Source organism: Artemia franciscana, chromosome 9 (genome assembly GCF_032884065.1).
Source record: "Artemia franciscana chromosome 9, ASM3288406v1, whole genome shotgun sequence".
In the NCBI taxonomy this organism is placed as follows: Eukaryota; Metazoa; Arthropoda; class Branchiopoda; order Anostraca; family Artemiidae; genus Artemia; species Artemia franciscana.
Window position 1 is genome coordinate 43,843,069 of NC_088871.1, and position 15,779 is coordinate 43,858,847.

Consider the following 15,779-nt stretch of genomic DNA (forward strand, 5'->3'; position numbering starts at 1 on the left):
GTGTGTGGATCTGTGGATGGATCAGGTGACGTCATGTTTGTCCGCATATGACGTCTGAATTATTTCACACTAATACAAAAGAAGAAAAAAACTAAAAAAGGTAAAAACTTCAAAAAAAACTAAAAAGAAAAAAAAACTAAAAAAGCTAAAAAACTAAAAAAAACTAAAAAATGTAAAAATCTAATAACTAAAAAAAAACTGAAAAAAATAAAAAAAGGCAAAAACTACAAAAAAAATAAAAACTAATAAAAAAACTAAAAAAGCTAAAAAACTAAAAAAACTAAAAAAACTAAAAAAAGGTAAAAAACTAAAAAAAACTAAAAACTAAAAAAGAAAAAAACTAAAAAAAAGGAAAAAACTGAAAAATAAAAGAGAAAAAGAAAACTAAAAAAATATGAATAAATATATATAAAAATAAGTTGTTTGTGGGTTATGTCTGTCTGTCTGTCTGTCGAGTGACGTCGTGTTTGTCCGCATATGACGTCTGAATTATTTCACACTAATACAAAAGAAGAAAAAAAACTAAAAAAGGTAAAAACTACAAAAAAAAACTAAAAAGAAAAAAAACTAAAAAGCTAAAAAACTAAAAAAAACTAAAAAAAGGTAAAAAACTAAAAACTAAAAAAAACTGAAAAAACTAAAAAAAGGCAAAAACTAAAAAAAAACTAAAAACTAATAAAAAACTAAAAAAACTAAAAAAAGGTAAAAAACAAAAAAAAACTAAAAACTAAAAAAGAAAAAACTAAAAAAAAGGAAAAAACTGAAAAATAAGAGAAAAAGAAAACTAAAAAAATATTAATAAATATAAAAAATATAAATATAAATATAATATAAATTAGCAATCAACAAAGCACCGAGACACAAATGACGACCGGGACACAGGGAGTATAAATGACGACCAGGACATAAGTAAAAAAAAAAAAACTAAAAAAACTAAAAAAATGGTAAAAACTACAAAAAAACTAAAAACTAATAAAAAAACTAAAAAATCTAAAAATCTAAATAAACTAAAAAAGAAAAAAAAGAAAAAAGGAAAAAAATGAAGGAGAAAAACAAAACTAAAAAATGAATGTATATACAGACCGGGACACCGGGATACAAATGACGACCGGGACACAGGGAATATAAATGACGACCGGGACACAGGGACACAACTACAATGGGGACGCCGGGGGGCACAGGGGGATATAAATGACGACCGGGACACCGGGACACAAGGAATATAAATGACGCCCGGGACACTCAAAGAGAAATCACAGACTGGAACACCGGGACACAAATGACGACCGGGACACAGGGAATATAAATGACGACCGGGACACAGGGACATAACTACAAAGGGGACGCCGGGGTGCACAGGGGGATATATAAATGACGATGGCGACTCAGGGAATGGTCGATTAGCAATCACCATCAACAAAGCTCAAGGGCAATCATTAGAATCATGAGGTATAGATCTGAATACGGATTGTTTTCCCATGGACCATTATATGTTGCATGTTCAAGAGTCGGTAAACCTGACAATCTATTTATATGCACAGACAATGGGACAGCAAAGAATGTTGTATATTCGCAAGTTTTACGTAGTTAAAAACATATATATATATATATATATATATATATATATATATATATATATATATATATATATATATATATATATATATATATATATATATATATATATATATATATATATATATATATATATATCTATCTATATTCACAGGTGGGACATAGGGACACAACTACAATGGCGCGTAACTAATATCGCGCGTAACGACTTACGCGCGCGGGGGGGCTTGGGGGGTTGGGGGCGCGAAGCGCCCCCACCAACTAGGTGTTGGGGTGGCGCGAAGCGCCACCCCAACAGCTAGTTTATTATAATTTAACTTGGTTTGGGTTCCATTGATTTATTCATGGTGATTTGTGGTAGTTTTACGCTTGGAAGATTAGTACCATTATAGAACCATTAGTAGCAGTATGTACATAATACTTTTGATTTATACAACATTCCATTCAATTCACACTGAAAGTTTAAACTTAATATCATGAACCGTTCCTAAAGCATATCTGATACATCCTCTGAACAAACTGTGTGGGCATAGTGTGTTTTTATTTAGTTTCAATATTTCTCGATTTTGTGGCCTTATTAACCTAAGTTTGAATAGCAGCAGTAGTAGTAGTAGCAGTAGAATTGATAGTAGTAGCTTTAGCTTTAGTGGCAGTAGCAGAAGTAGAAGTAGTAATAATAACAGCAGTAGTAGTAGTACGAGTAGAAACAGTAGCAATAGGATGTAAATATTTTCTTTTTGGTTAGTTCAACATCCCCCGCAACAAGCCCTGTTAGTTTCATTTAATTTCATTTATTAAATACTTAATACACTATACAGCATATAATACACCACGTAAAAACAAGATCCCTGAAGTTGACTTGTTGGGAAGTTAACTTGTTCAACTTCACACACCAAGCTGTTCCTAAGATATTACTGTTATGCCCTTTTGTAGACCTAGATGCAGACGGCGTATTGTGATTAAGTTCACCCCCCCCCCCTAAAAAACATTGAAAACTTCACCTTCATACCTTTACGGATAGATAATCCTAGTAGATAATCCATAGTGGATTATAATCCTATGGATTATAGATAATCCATAGTTCAGATAATTTTCCCTTTAAGCATACTCTGACAGTTCCAACTTACTGACCAAATCAATTCTTGAGATACGCTCTTTTAGCAATGTTCATACCCATAACGACTTTTGATTTAGTTCAAATTTCACATCATTATTGGAAATGGAGTAATGTGGTAGAAGCAGTAGTGGTAGCAGTAAAAGTAGTAGATAGTTGTAGTAGTAGTGGTAGCAGTAGTAGTAGTGGTGGTTGTTGTAGTAGTGGTGGTTGTCGTAGTAGTGGTAGCATGCAGATATTAACTTTTGATCATATACCTTATCATTTCATGAAACGTCCAAGTTAATATACTCACTCAGTCACGAGTTACAACATTTAGACAATCCGTATGCACATTTAGTTTTTTTCAGATTTAGTTTAACAGATCCCTCGACATTCTATGAAAGGCTCACCTGAATTCCCTTCGTATTTTTGGAAAATGAAGTTCAAACATGCACACCTTTTTCAATAACATATGCTATATATAAACAATAAAAGAATTTTCCAACTTAAAACCCTGAACCTAGGACTGAGATTAGGATGACATCCCCAAAGACATAATTACTGGACCTTTCAACCATGCTGAACAAAATAGTTATCTTAAAATTTTGATCGGATGTGTTTTGGAGAAAATGGACTTGTGGGGGAGAGGATAGTTGCCCTCCTTTCACTTTTGACTCTTAAAAAGGTCAGTAGGTCTTCCGACTTCCAATCAAATGAGCCCCGTCCAATCCAAAGTTTAATTCCATGAACGAATTGTCATTTGCTCTTTGGACTATGGTGAACCAAGTCGCTGTCTCAAGATATTCACAGGATGCGTTTGGGGAAAAGAAAGTGTCAGGGAGGGGGGACTAGTTGCCCTATATCCCTTTTGACTCTTAAAAGGGGAATAGAACTTCGAATTTTCAATCAATTGAGCCTCCTCTAAAGTTCACATAACTACCCCTTCTATAAAATGATTATACGCCCCGGAACATAACTTACAACCCTTGCCCCTAGACTCTGGGGGTTTTTGTCAACCTCGAAGGCCTTGTTATGTGATCTTTAGACTATTTTGAACAAATGACTATCTTAAAACTTCTATCGGATGCATTTGGGGGAAATTGACTGTAAGGGCGGGGGGGTCTAGTTACCCTCCGACCGCTTTGACTCTTAAAAACGGCCCTATAACTTTTAATTTCCGATCCAATGAGCCCCTTCCAACGTTTATACAGACCACTGTTTCCATAAATACCTTGTATGCCTCTCGGGCATAACCTACAGCCCTTGCCCTGAGGGAGGAGGGGGGGGGTTGTCATCTTCAAATAAATAATTACCGGATCTTCCTACCACAATAAACACAACAGCTATCTCAAAATTTTGATTGGGTGCATTTGGGGAAATGATGGGCGTAAGGGGGAGGGGCTGGTTGCCCTCCAATCCCTTTCAACTATCAAAAGGGGAACTAGACGTTGCAATTTTCAATTATATGAGCCCCTTCCGAAGTTTCTACGACAACTCCTATACATGTGCCTTGGTCTAAAACCTTAAAAAGGGGGCTGGGGTAGCTACCGTCCGATCACTTTGATTCTTAAGAAGGGCACTAGAACTTGTGATTACCAGTCCAATGAGACCCCTCTAAAGTTAATACGACCACCCTTTCTATAAAAACCTTATTTGCCCCCAGGGCATAACGTACGACTTTTGTCCTGAGGGCTTTGTGTGCGTGTTGGGGGGGGGGTTGTCATCTTGAAAGACATAATTCCCGGACCTTTGAACGACATTGAACAAAATGGCTATCTCAAAATTTTGATTGGATGTGTCCCAAATCTGGCTCATAATTGTCAAGTTCAGATGGGTCGTTGCAAGTAAGCCTGAAGAAGAGGTTTTTGGACATCTACTTCCTTGCCCTTAGACTTCTTTGCCTTGTAACAGAAAAATCAAAATATTTGACAAATGTTGAATGAAAAAAGTACAACTGTTCATATGTGCTTTATTTCTGTCAAGATATCTTGAATAAAATAAAAGAAATTGTTACTAAACTTGGTCCTATGTGTATCTTGCTCTGTTGAGGTTGTTTCTTTTTTTTACTTCTTTAGCTGGTGAGTGACGCGTTTTAAAAAAAGATGTTTGTCTGGAACTTATTGCTTTATCAGATAGGTATAGGTGTCTGAAAATGTTTCTCTTTCTAGCGTGTTCATCCATCACTGGTTTTTTTAAGTACAAAGAGATCCAGGAGAAAAAAAAAACAGAAGAAAAAGCTTGTTTTCACAGACACCCTTGATGGTAATGAGTCACAGATGTCAGAGTCAGAAGAGGGTGTCAAAAATCCAAATCAACCTGACGATTGAAGCAGTTGGGATTCTGAAGCCATGACAGAACAGCCTCCTAGAAAAAGAACCCCGGGCAGAGATTTCTTTGAGAAAAAGCAAAGCAAACTTTCTCAGAGGCAAATTGATGATCTTATAATGGATTAAATAATTGAAGAAATTAATAAAGAGAACAGTCTTATAACTGTAGAGAAAAAAAAACTTTCAAAAACCTTGTGTATGGCTTGGCTCAGCGGAATTCTCGACATGATGTGAAAAAAATTGTCGAAGTGCGGGACCAAATTGGGCAGGTTTAAACCAAACTAAACGTTCCAGAGTTGAAAGCGATTGAGCTTGAGTTTCTCGAGGAGTATGCCAAGGTAACTGCGCCTGTGACCAGGCCATACTACAGGGATATAAGAACTGTTTCCTGGGAACACTGTTGCCCACATTGATTGCACTAAGAAAGAAAATGATTGACAAGAAACAAAACGTTCTATCTAGCACGCACAAGCTCTCGTGGATGTGACCTTGGATGGCTTAGTGATCTGGTTAGCACATGCTTTTACAATGCAGCAAAAGTGAACCAAGTTTTAAAGAGCTAGCAATAGCTAGTGGATGCCACCCTGTTTCAAGGAAAGATGGATACCAGGAGATACTTGAGACCAAATCATTGATGTGTTTTGTGACAAACTGAAACATATTTTACTAGCCAAAGCTGATGATCAGTAGACTGATTGTGATGCCGAGCACAGGAAAGTGGCCTTAATTGATCTAGATGACTTTTTTTGCTTTCGACAGTGATGCTCTTGGGACGAGCACGGATTCTTCTTTCGGCTATAAAGCTCAGTTACTGAGGTTCATGGATGATAGAAACCGATCGATTGAGTCTTTGAAAGAATATCGCAGACGTTGCAAGAGTTTTCCAGAAGTTCAATAGTGCCATGCCATTGTCTGCTCCATTGAACTTCTGGAACGTGTTCAATACGGATTCCAGAAGTTCCAGAAGTTCAACTTCTGGAAGTGTCTGCTCCATTAGAACGTCTTTTTTCCGTTTTTTCACAGCAAAGCAGAGTAAGCTTGGAGATAAAAAGTTTAAGAAACTTCTTTTGTTAAAAAAAAACTCCCAACTTCGATAATAAATTATGTATTATGTATGTATTAATTATGTAGCATGTGCTAAAGTGTGGAACATGCTTCCAAAAGAGCTGAGATGTAGGAGCTCCCTCGGGTCTTTCAAAAATAATTTAAATAAATATTTAGTTAAAGGTCAATAAGTGAAAGATAAAAAAAGAAAGATAAATTAAATTAGATGAAGTTTAGATTTTTTTAGTACATTCAGGTGAGGTTGTTGTACGTCCGGGGAGGGAGGGAGGAACCCTATGGTTAAGATTAAAAGAATTATATAATGAGGAGGCGTGTGGTTGTGTCGAAGATTGAAGTGGGAGCCGTACTGCGTGTTAGTGAATAATCTTTTATGTTTAAGGGTCTCAACGTGAGTTTTGTAACAGAGCAGCGTACTTTAAATTTATTTATTTCCTTTTTTAATTAAACCCGATTGAACCTTGAACCTTGAACCTTAGGAATTTTCATCTTAAACAGTATGCTTTGAGAAAAAGTATGTTTTGTAATCCATAATTCCTTAAATACGCATTTTGTAATTAAAGTATTTTAATTTGTATTTTGTAATTTGTAATTCCCTGGCAATGTATTTCCAATGACTAATTAATTACTTTATTGTATGAGTAATTTGTATTTATAATTAACTACATTGTAAAAGTATTTTCAACAACACTGATTCTGGACATCATAAATAACACATTATGAGGGATTGTAACTCAACAGTTTCCTTTAAATATTATCCATCGACGTTTCTGGAAGTTTTATTAAGCTATTAAAACTATTATACATTAGAAGCAAAGGGATTGTAATAGAGAATAATTAAAGATAATTAGTGCGCAATCAAAATAGAAGAGCTAAATTGATTGCAACAAGAAAATTTATGTTAAAAATTATTTTTTCTACGATATTCAATTACCTCGAAGTTCGCATCAGCAATATCTGAGGAACAGCTGAAGGTTTTCAGTTGAAACTTTCAAGAGATTTTGAGGGGGATACTGAGTCAACATTAAGACATTACGTGCATGATAATACTTTACAGTGGTGCTACTACCACAACTACTACCACTACTACAACTACTCTGCTTTCTAGAGACTAGAACGTCATGTGTGCTTCACTGGAAACAAATACAGTTTAAACATTTTCTCTCTTATAACGTTAATAGATCCAAAATTGCTGAGGATTTCAGAAACGAATACCCATATATCAAACTTTCAATCTACATTCATTAGTTTTTTCAGCAATTTTGGTCATTATAGTGATTTGCTTTCTATTTTTTTAATGCTATGACAAATAAAACACACAGTTTAAAATAAAAATTATTTTCAGTAAAGCACAAATGACGTTTTGGTCTTTAGAAGGCGTTACCCCTACTCTTGTCACTGCTAGTTTCTATTTATTTTAAGCTAGACTCGAATTTTTTCTGCTCTTTTTGTGTTTCATTTGTTTACTGACAGTGATTTATGTTGGATTTACACTTGAATTAATCTTTGAGAATATTTCTGCTCGTCTTTGGTATAATGAAAGTTTTCACTTTTCTTTGAAAAACTTCCTTTGTGGGAAATATATTTTTTAAATATAAGTTAATATAATTTATCAGACACAAATTTAACTTAAAATATACATATAAATATAATTTTGTATTTACATAATATTTATATATTACTATATATTATATTATATATTGTATATTATATTTTATATATAACTATTATATATTACATTTATATTATACGTAAATATAATATTATAGCATAAACTATAACTTATAAAACAAGATAATCGTTCATCCTTCATCTTTTGAAAACACCTAGAGAACAGAGATATAAAACTTACGAATCTGCAACGTATAGCAGAACTAAATACCGCTTCATATTGCCTTCGTTGGGGAGCATCCCAATTCCTATCCTGTGATGAAGAATCTGAAATATTGATAAACGTTATATCACAACCATCTTTTATTTTTTCACCTTTGCTTTAAAAGAGACTACTTGCAAACAATTTTGTGATTCAAAAATTTTCCGTTCTTTTTTACTGGATCAGAATTTAACACAAGCAGAGCCAATCTAAAGGAATTTCAGTTTACGTTCTTCTATTGACTTTAGATGTCATGCAAGAGCACGAAAAAATAAATCAGATTTTAAAAAGATGGGGCTATTAGTATTCTCTTTCTAAGATACAAGAAATAATGTGATTGACTTACGAAAATACATAACATTACGTCAGATGAATCATAAGCATTAAAATTAGACCATACTTTTTAACATGGAACTACAGGAAAATAATCCAAGTTTTCTCTTGGATACAAAACTAATACTTTACCGGGCTGGGGTAGATTTTTATGTTACTCCCAGAATATGTGCCTTAGCACCTATTGAAATTCATTTTATCTTATTTTTTTTAAGAAGGTTTAGATTATTATAATTTTAGAAATATGTAGTTTCAAAGTGCATAAGCCACTATTCTGATTGCAGTTTTATTTTTTTGCTCCATAGATGTATACAGATGTAATTAAAAACTGAAAAAAGGTGAACAGTACCCAAGTCAGAAGGCACTCCGTATCCGCTCTGCATCTACCACTGCCAACATCGGACAAAGCTGAGTTGAGTTCAAGATTTATCACCTGTCATTGTAAATACACACTAAAGAACAAGGCCCTATTCCTACTTTGAAAAACGCCACTTCCGATAATCTACTTTCTGTTCTGTCCTCATTTTGAGTTCAATTGATCCTTTAAAGTAAAAACAAGATACTGCACCACAAAATAGTGTCAATTTGGGCTATTTTGTTCCACACGAAAACCACTGTGGCCCGCACGGTCCCAAAGTCCTGTTACGCAAAGATTCTGATATGACCAACGGATTTAGAACCCTCACAAAGCCGCTTACGGATCTTTCCACTTTCAAACACCTTGCTGCCACGTGGTGGCACATCGGATTTTAAGGATATGTGTGTTATTTACAAAATGCACGATCGTTAAAAATATTTAGTTGCAAGCTTCATTCCGTTGATTTACTCTCTGAATGTTTCATCCGTTTATCATGCACAATTCTACTAAGTTACAACTAAGTTACAAAATCTACTAAGTTACAACCTAATAGAAGGATTACTTGGAGGCTGTTAACCCTTTCCTTTTCAGCTTCTCACTCTTTGCGCTGAAATTTAACATCTAGCCTAACTTCTCTAAGCCTGCATTATCTAATACCGTTGCAAAGTGTTAAAAAGCTCAGATCTTTAACAAAAAGGGGAAAAAATTTTGAGGAACAGGGAAAACCCAGAGAGTTCAGAGCATCTTTCCATGAAGAGGGAGGGACAGAGGTCTTAAAACCGAATTTTGACGCCAAAGTTTTCCAACTTTGGGCGGGCAGTTTTTCAAATCAATATGTGATAAGTAAAGGACTTGCCACCTAGTCTCCCTACAAACAAAGTGTTTTATTTGGACGAGGCATGCAGTTTGGTCGCCGATGATTTGAAAACTTTCCTCTTTTTACTGAAAATTTTAAGTGTAAAATAGAGAATTAAAACCATATTTTTAGCTGTGGTAGGTGGGAGGGGGACCCCAAAAGACATTGTTTGGCTGGAGATTCTTCTCCCTGAAAATTCTGAAATGAAAAATAATTTTGCATTTCAGCCAACCCCCTCCCCTCCTAAAAAACATTTTGTTTCTCTCTGTTTTTCACTTTATCTATGCGAGATATATGGGTCTATCTCACCTTATAAACATTATATTAAATACATACAATATATATATATATATATATATATATATATATATATATATATATATATATATATATATATATATATATATATATATATATATATATATCTCCTTGTAGCTCCCATTTGTAGCCCATTTATTTGCTGATAAAGGGAATCACGAAACTGAAAAAAAAAACATTGAAACTTATTACAAATTTTAACTAGGGTCATAAAAACTTCACAACCGATTCCTGTCGCTGAAACTTCAATCAAGTGAGAATTTTCTTCTATTTTGTTTTTTAATAATTGCTCAGAAATAGCCACATCCATATCCCAGTTACTTGTCAAAGAGGGTTTTATCAAATACACGATTGTGGCAATTATTATATTGGCAGAACTTATCAGAATCTACAAAAAAGGCTATACCAGCATAAAGAAGACATAGACAAAAGATTAATTTTTAATAATACTAAAAACTCCTTTGATTCTGCTTTAGCTAGCCATTTATTTAATAATCCCAGCCACACAAGCATAATTGCCATTTTTATTCTTTAATTTTAAATCATGCGGTGGCAAATCAGCAACTTTAATGAAATCAAGAAATTATGGGACAAATTCTATCCTTTCTGGCAGTCTGTTCTTCACAAAATCATATCTTTTATAGGATTTGCATCCTTTGGGAGGCGATCAAAAATCTCAGCATTAATCCTAATTATTTCTTTTTTGAGCAGCGAAAATAACACGTTCCTTCGTTCTATTGTTTTTTTTTTTATTTCTTTGCAAATACTACCTATTCGATTGATAATGCTAGTTGACAAATGTCTTTTAACCACAAATTTTGCTATGCGTCATTTTAGTTCGCGATTTGGTGCAATTCTCACTGTTGCTTGTCTTTTAACATCAGGCTTTGTTGTGCATCCTTTTCAGTTGGGATTCGTTGTGATACTCGTTGTCGTGAGTATTATATGTGAAATCTCGTTCTGTATGATTTTCCCTTTCGATTTTCACTGTTGTTTCTCTTACAACCGAAGTATTTCGTTGCACATCATTTTCGTTTGTTATACGATGTGATTCTCGCCTTCGCTTGTCTTCTAACCGCAGATTTCATTCTGCACCATTTTCATTTGTGATTCGTTACGATACTCGTTGCCTAAATGTCTTCCAACAACAGATTTCATTGTGCTTCATTTTCGTTCATTATTAACTAAGACACTTGTTCCAGACCTTTTGCTTTTGCTGTTCAGGTTCATTGGTCATATGACGTATCTATCCGACATAGATACCAAAACCGATACCATCACCCATTGGGAAAAACGATGCTAGTTACTCTTGAAATGCATATGAATGTGGTGTCATTAACATGAATTTTTTTTACAAAATTAAGGAATCTAACGAATTTTTTCTCTAAACTCTAAACGAATTTTAATCTCTAAACGAATTTTTCTAAACTCATGACGTATTTAGATAGTTTTTTCAAGACAAAAAAATCTTAGTTTGCCAATTTCAAAAAAAATTACAGAGCCGTTTTCGAGAAAAAATACATGCATACATACATACACAATTATTGTTCGCTTGAAGAGAGTAGATATAACACAAAAGGATTACCTTCAGACATTTGTCTTGCATAAGTTAGTTGTCCCTCTAATCTAGTGCACATTACTTGAAACAAAAGAAGTCGAGTTCTTATAGTCTTGTATATAACTGTGCGCATTGAGTTCCTGAAAAGAAAAGAAAAAGTTAGAATTCAGAAAAAGAATGTTTTGTAAAAGCAGTTAATCCAAAGTAAGATTTTTGTCGATTTAAGAAGCAGTAGTTCTTTAAATATAAAAAAAATATTTAAAGTTTTTAATTCAATATCCGAGATTAAATCACTAGGGGTTATGCCAATTTTTCACGAACCCCTCTTTCCTCGGGTCATGGTAGATCTGGTAAATTGCCAGTAAAGTTGAAGAATTCGATAAAAATGTTCCATATTTTGCAGAGACTTCTGCACTATTCAGTTTCTTTCACATTTTGTTCACCAGGTTGCATCATCTCAACAATCACAAATCTGTCGCAATTCAGATTTTTTACATTCTGTTCACCAGAATTCATCATCTCAACAATCACAAATTTGTCGCAATCCAGGTTTTTTAGATTCTGTTCGCCAGAATGCATCATGTCAACAATCACAACTTTGTCGCAATTCAGATTTTTTACATTCCATTCACCAGGATGCATCATCTCAACAATTACAAATTTGTCGCAATATTTGTTTTAAGAATTTCCTCTTTGGTTGTGGAATCATAGCTTGCCACGATCTTTTGTCACTTTCTAATTCTCCCTAGTCTACGGGGAGAATTGAACGGGAGCATTCAAAAACTCACGCATTTGAATTATTATCATCCCTGCCACCCACTGGATAGATTATACACTCAACTGAATACTTACATAGACAAATAAATAATGCCGGTAACCTGGCCTAGATCAAAAAGCCAGTTGGATAGGTTGGCTAAAAGCCAACCTAAACCAACATAAAGCCTGAACTAACTCACTGTATCCGGTGGGGCTGCAGCGAGATTGATCTCTTCTTGGTAATATGGAACCCAGAGGTCGATCACAGCTGCTACAGCGTGCCATTTTGCCAGGGATTCAAATACGTTGGTACAATTATACAAAATCGTTTCCATAATAATCGAAACAAGAAGAGAAAAAAAATTGCCTCCTTACGGGTACCCACTTCTTCGTTAGAAAGGATTTTACTGTTGACAACTTGTTTAAATTTTTTTTTATGATCATCCTAGAGAACCAGCAAACATTTTCAAATAGAGAACTGGTCTCTAATATTTTTTTTCGGAAAAGGGGCTTGAAAAATATTTTTTGCAAGGGAAAAAAAATGCTTATTTGAATATTGAAGTTGACAATCCTTTTCTAGGCAAGACCATATTCTTTCTTAAATTTGACCGCTAGATATATATATATATATATATATATATATATATATATATATATATATATATATATATATATATATATATATATATATATATATATATATATACATATATATATATATATATATATATATATATATATATATATATATATATATATATATATATATATATATATATATATATATATATATATATATATATATATATATATATATATATATATATATATATATATATAGGATTATAGATATATAAGGACTTCGAAATTAGGACTTAAAGGTTTAGATATAGATATATAAGGACTTAGACATTACAACTTATAGGTTTAGATATAGTCATATAAGAACTTAGATATTAGGACTTATAAGTTTAGATATAAAATATATAAGGACTTAGATATAACGGGTTTTACGGAATCACTGGTGGACGACGCGATCACATTTCTGACAACACTGTGAATGATTTTAAGACTAAAGAAGTAAGATCTGGATACGAGTTAAAAGCAACGTTCAAATATAAAAATATGTTTACCGAATCTGAAATGTGAAAAGCAGTTTCAATCTTTTTATTACAATTTCCTTCTTATTGAAACTTAATTATTTCACAATTAGTCAGGCGGTAAGAGACTACTAAGGCAACGCGCGCATGACTTATTATATCTGTAAAATATCTCTCCCCCAGGGATGATCGTACCAAACCATTGGTCGTAAAATATCGGGAGAGGGGGTTTTCTGAAAATCTAATATCTAACGCCTTTTTTAACAAAAGAAAAGCATAAAAATAGGCAATATACCATTCTCGGATTTTTTGTACTGCAAAAGATTAATTTGGGTCCAAAAAGAGTCAAATAGGGCTCAGAATACAAATATGGAGATCAGCTAATAAATTTTTGCGGTATATCCGATGCATTGGCCAACCTACGTAGGGGATTAATTTTAACATAACCTACAAAAAAGAAGTTTCTTCAAAGAAAAATAGTCCAATAGTACCAAAGAATAAATGTAACCCAAAACGAACAGAAATTGACATAAAAATTACATCAAGCATAAAGATAACACACACTTGTGCAGATAAATAAATAAATGTCGAACAAACATGAAACAAAAATTACTACAAACAGGAATAAGGTTACGACCCTCCTGACCCTGAACCATCCAAAGGCTAGTGCATCATTTTTATTTTATTGATATATGTATTTTGAACAGCGTGGTTCAATTTTTCCCAGCGATATCAAGAAGTAAAAATAAAATAAAGTCACTGTTATAATTAATATTACTGGAAAAATAATAAAAATGAACTAATCTCTTAATATTCAATTGTATTAATTTCCGGAAATATCAGCAATTCGAAACTTTGTTAAAATATTTTTAAATTTTTAAATGATTTCCACTCAAAAACATTAATTCTGTATCCATTCCTCCAGAGGGATCACTCAGCTCTCTTTATTTCTTAAACTCTTTTATTTGTGATATTTACGGGAGTGTATGCTTGGTGTGGCGCGAGAAAATGTCTGACAACCTGGTCCACAACCTGGATGCACACAGCGTATTTTGATTGAGCTCAAAATCCATCTTAAAACTTTACTAGAAGCTTCAACTCAATAAGTTTCTTAGCTGCTCCTGATACATTGCAGATAAACGTTTTTGATATCCTGATGCAGATTGTGTACTATAGTTCAATATCTTCCTTAACACTTCCTGAAGGTTACAACTTTGGCCGTGCCTGACATAATGCATATAATGCCTTTTGACGGCCTATACGCAAATAGTCCCTTTTGATTTGGTATAAAATTCCCGTTAGTATTCTCTGAAAGTTCCAATGTGATCCCCCTAGCCGATCCTAAGATACTCAAGATACGCCCTTTTCTCAACCAGGATGTACATAGTATCTCCTTAAAGTTTCAACCCAATACACTTATCCGATCCATAGATATTGTAAATACGGTCTTTTGACAACCTGGATGCACATAGTGCATTCTGAATTACTTCGATGTCCTCTGGAAGTTTTAACTTGATACCCTCAGCCACTTCTGAGATATTGTAGATACGACTTTTTGACAACATGGATGCACATAGTGTCTTTCGATTTAGTTCAGCATTCCCCTTAATATCCCGGGGAATTTTCAACGTTATGCCGTTAGCTTGCCCAGGGCTATTGAAGATATGTCCTTTTGACAGCCAGGATGAACACGGCAGATCTTAATTAATTGCAACATCCCCCTGAACATTACTTAAAAGTTCAACTTAATACACTTAGTTGTTCCTGAAATACTGCAGATATGCCCTTTTAATAACCTGGAGATGCATGGCGTCATTTAATTCAGTTCAGCCTCCCCCCCCTTTTTTTAATATACCTTGAAAGTCTCAGCTTAATACATTCTTCGATTCCCAAGATATTACATAAGCTTCCCTTTTTCAATGCAAAACCTATGCTTACGCATTCCTAATTTAAACTATTTATAACCCTTGTCTGAGGGTCTGTGGGGGTTATATCAACCCCAGAGCCATATTTACTGGATGTTTTGACTATTGAACACAATAGGCATTTCAGAATTTTTATTAAATGTCTTTGGAGGGTTCCAGGGGGGAGTTGGTTAGAGAAGAGGTGCAAGAAATGGGTGCTGGCTGCCCTCCAGTCACTTTTGACTCTTAAATAGCGCACTAAAACCTTAAATTTTCAATTAAACAAGCCCACTCCAAAGTTTCTATCACCACCCGTCCATATGAAGACAAAACAGATGCAAAAATGCTTTTGATATAAAGATATAAAAAGGCTCTGGGGAAGAAAGTATAAATAAAAATAATAGAGTGAAGGTTATGGCTCTTTACTACAAAACTCAAGAGCTTTGTCTCTGCAATTATCCAGAAATAGATGATCATAAAAAAAGATCTAGTGCAGGCGGTACCGATTGAAAGGGTCAGGGCAAATAACGAATAACAAAGGAAATAAGCACTGATGACAATCATAAAAGCTGGTGAAGAAGTTTCAAAGGAAGGAGTTAGATAATGGAAACCTTTATATTGGCGAAGATCTCTCTGTCTTCTTCTAGAGCCGCTTGAAATTCC

At 34.0% G+C, this 15,779-nt stretch overlaps 1 protein-coding gene across 1 annotated transcript in view; it reads right to left on the minus strand.

Annotated features, from left to right (window-relative positions):
* The window catches only part of LOC136031452 (uncharacterized), a 104,898-nt gene that overhangs the window by 45,452 nt on the left and 43,667 nt on the right, over nt 1-15,779 (minus strand). The window contains exons 9-10 of the mRNA XM_065711054.1: nt 11,384-11,496; nt 7,913-7,998 (exon numbers count right to left, since the gene is read on the minus strand). Coding sequence (XP_065567126.1) covers nt 7,913-7,998; nt 11,384-11,496 — 199 coding nt within the window. The remainder of the gene's footprint in view (nt 1-7,912; nt 7,999-11,383; nt 11,497-15,779) is intronic.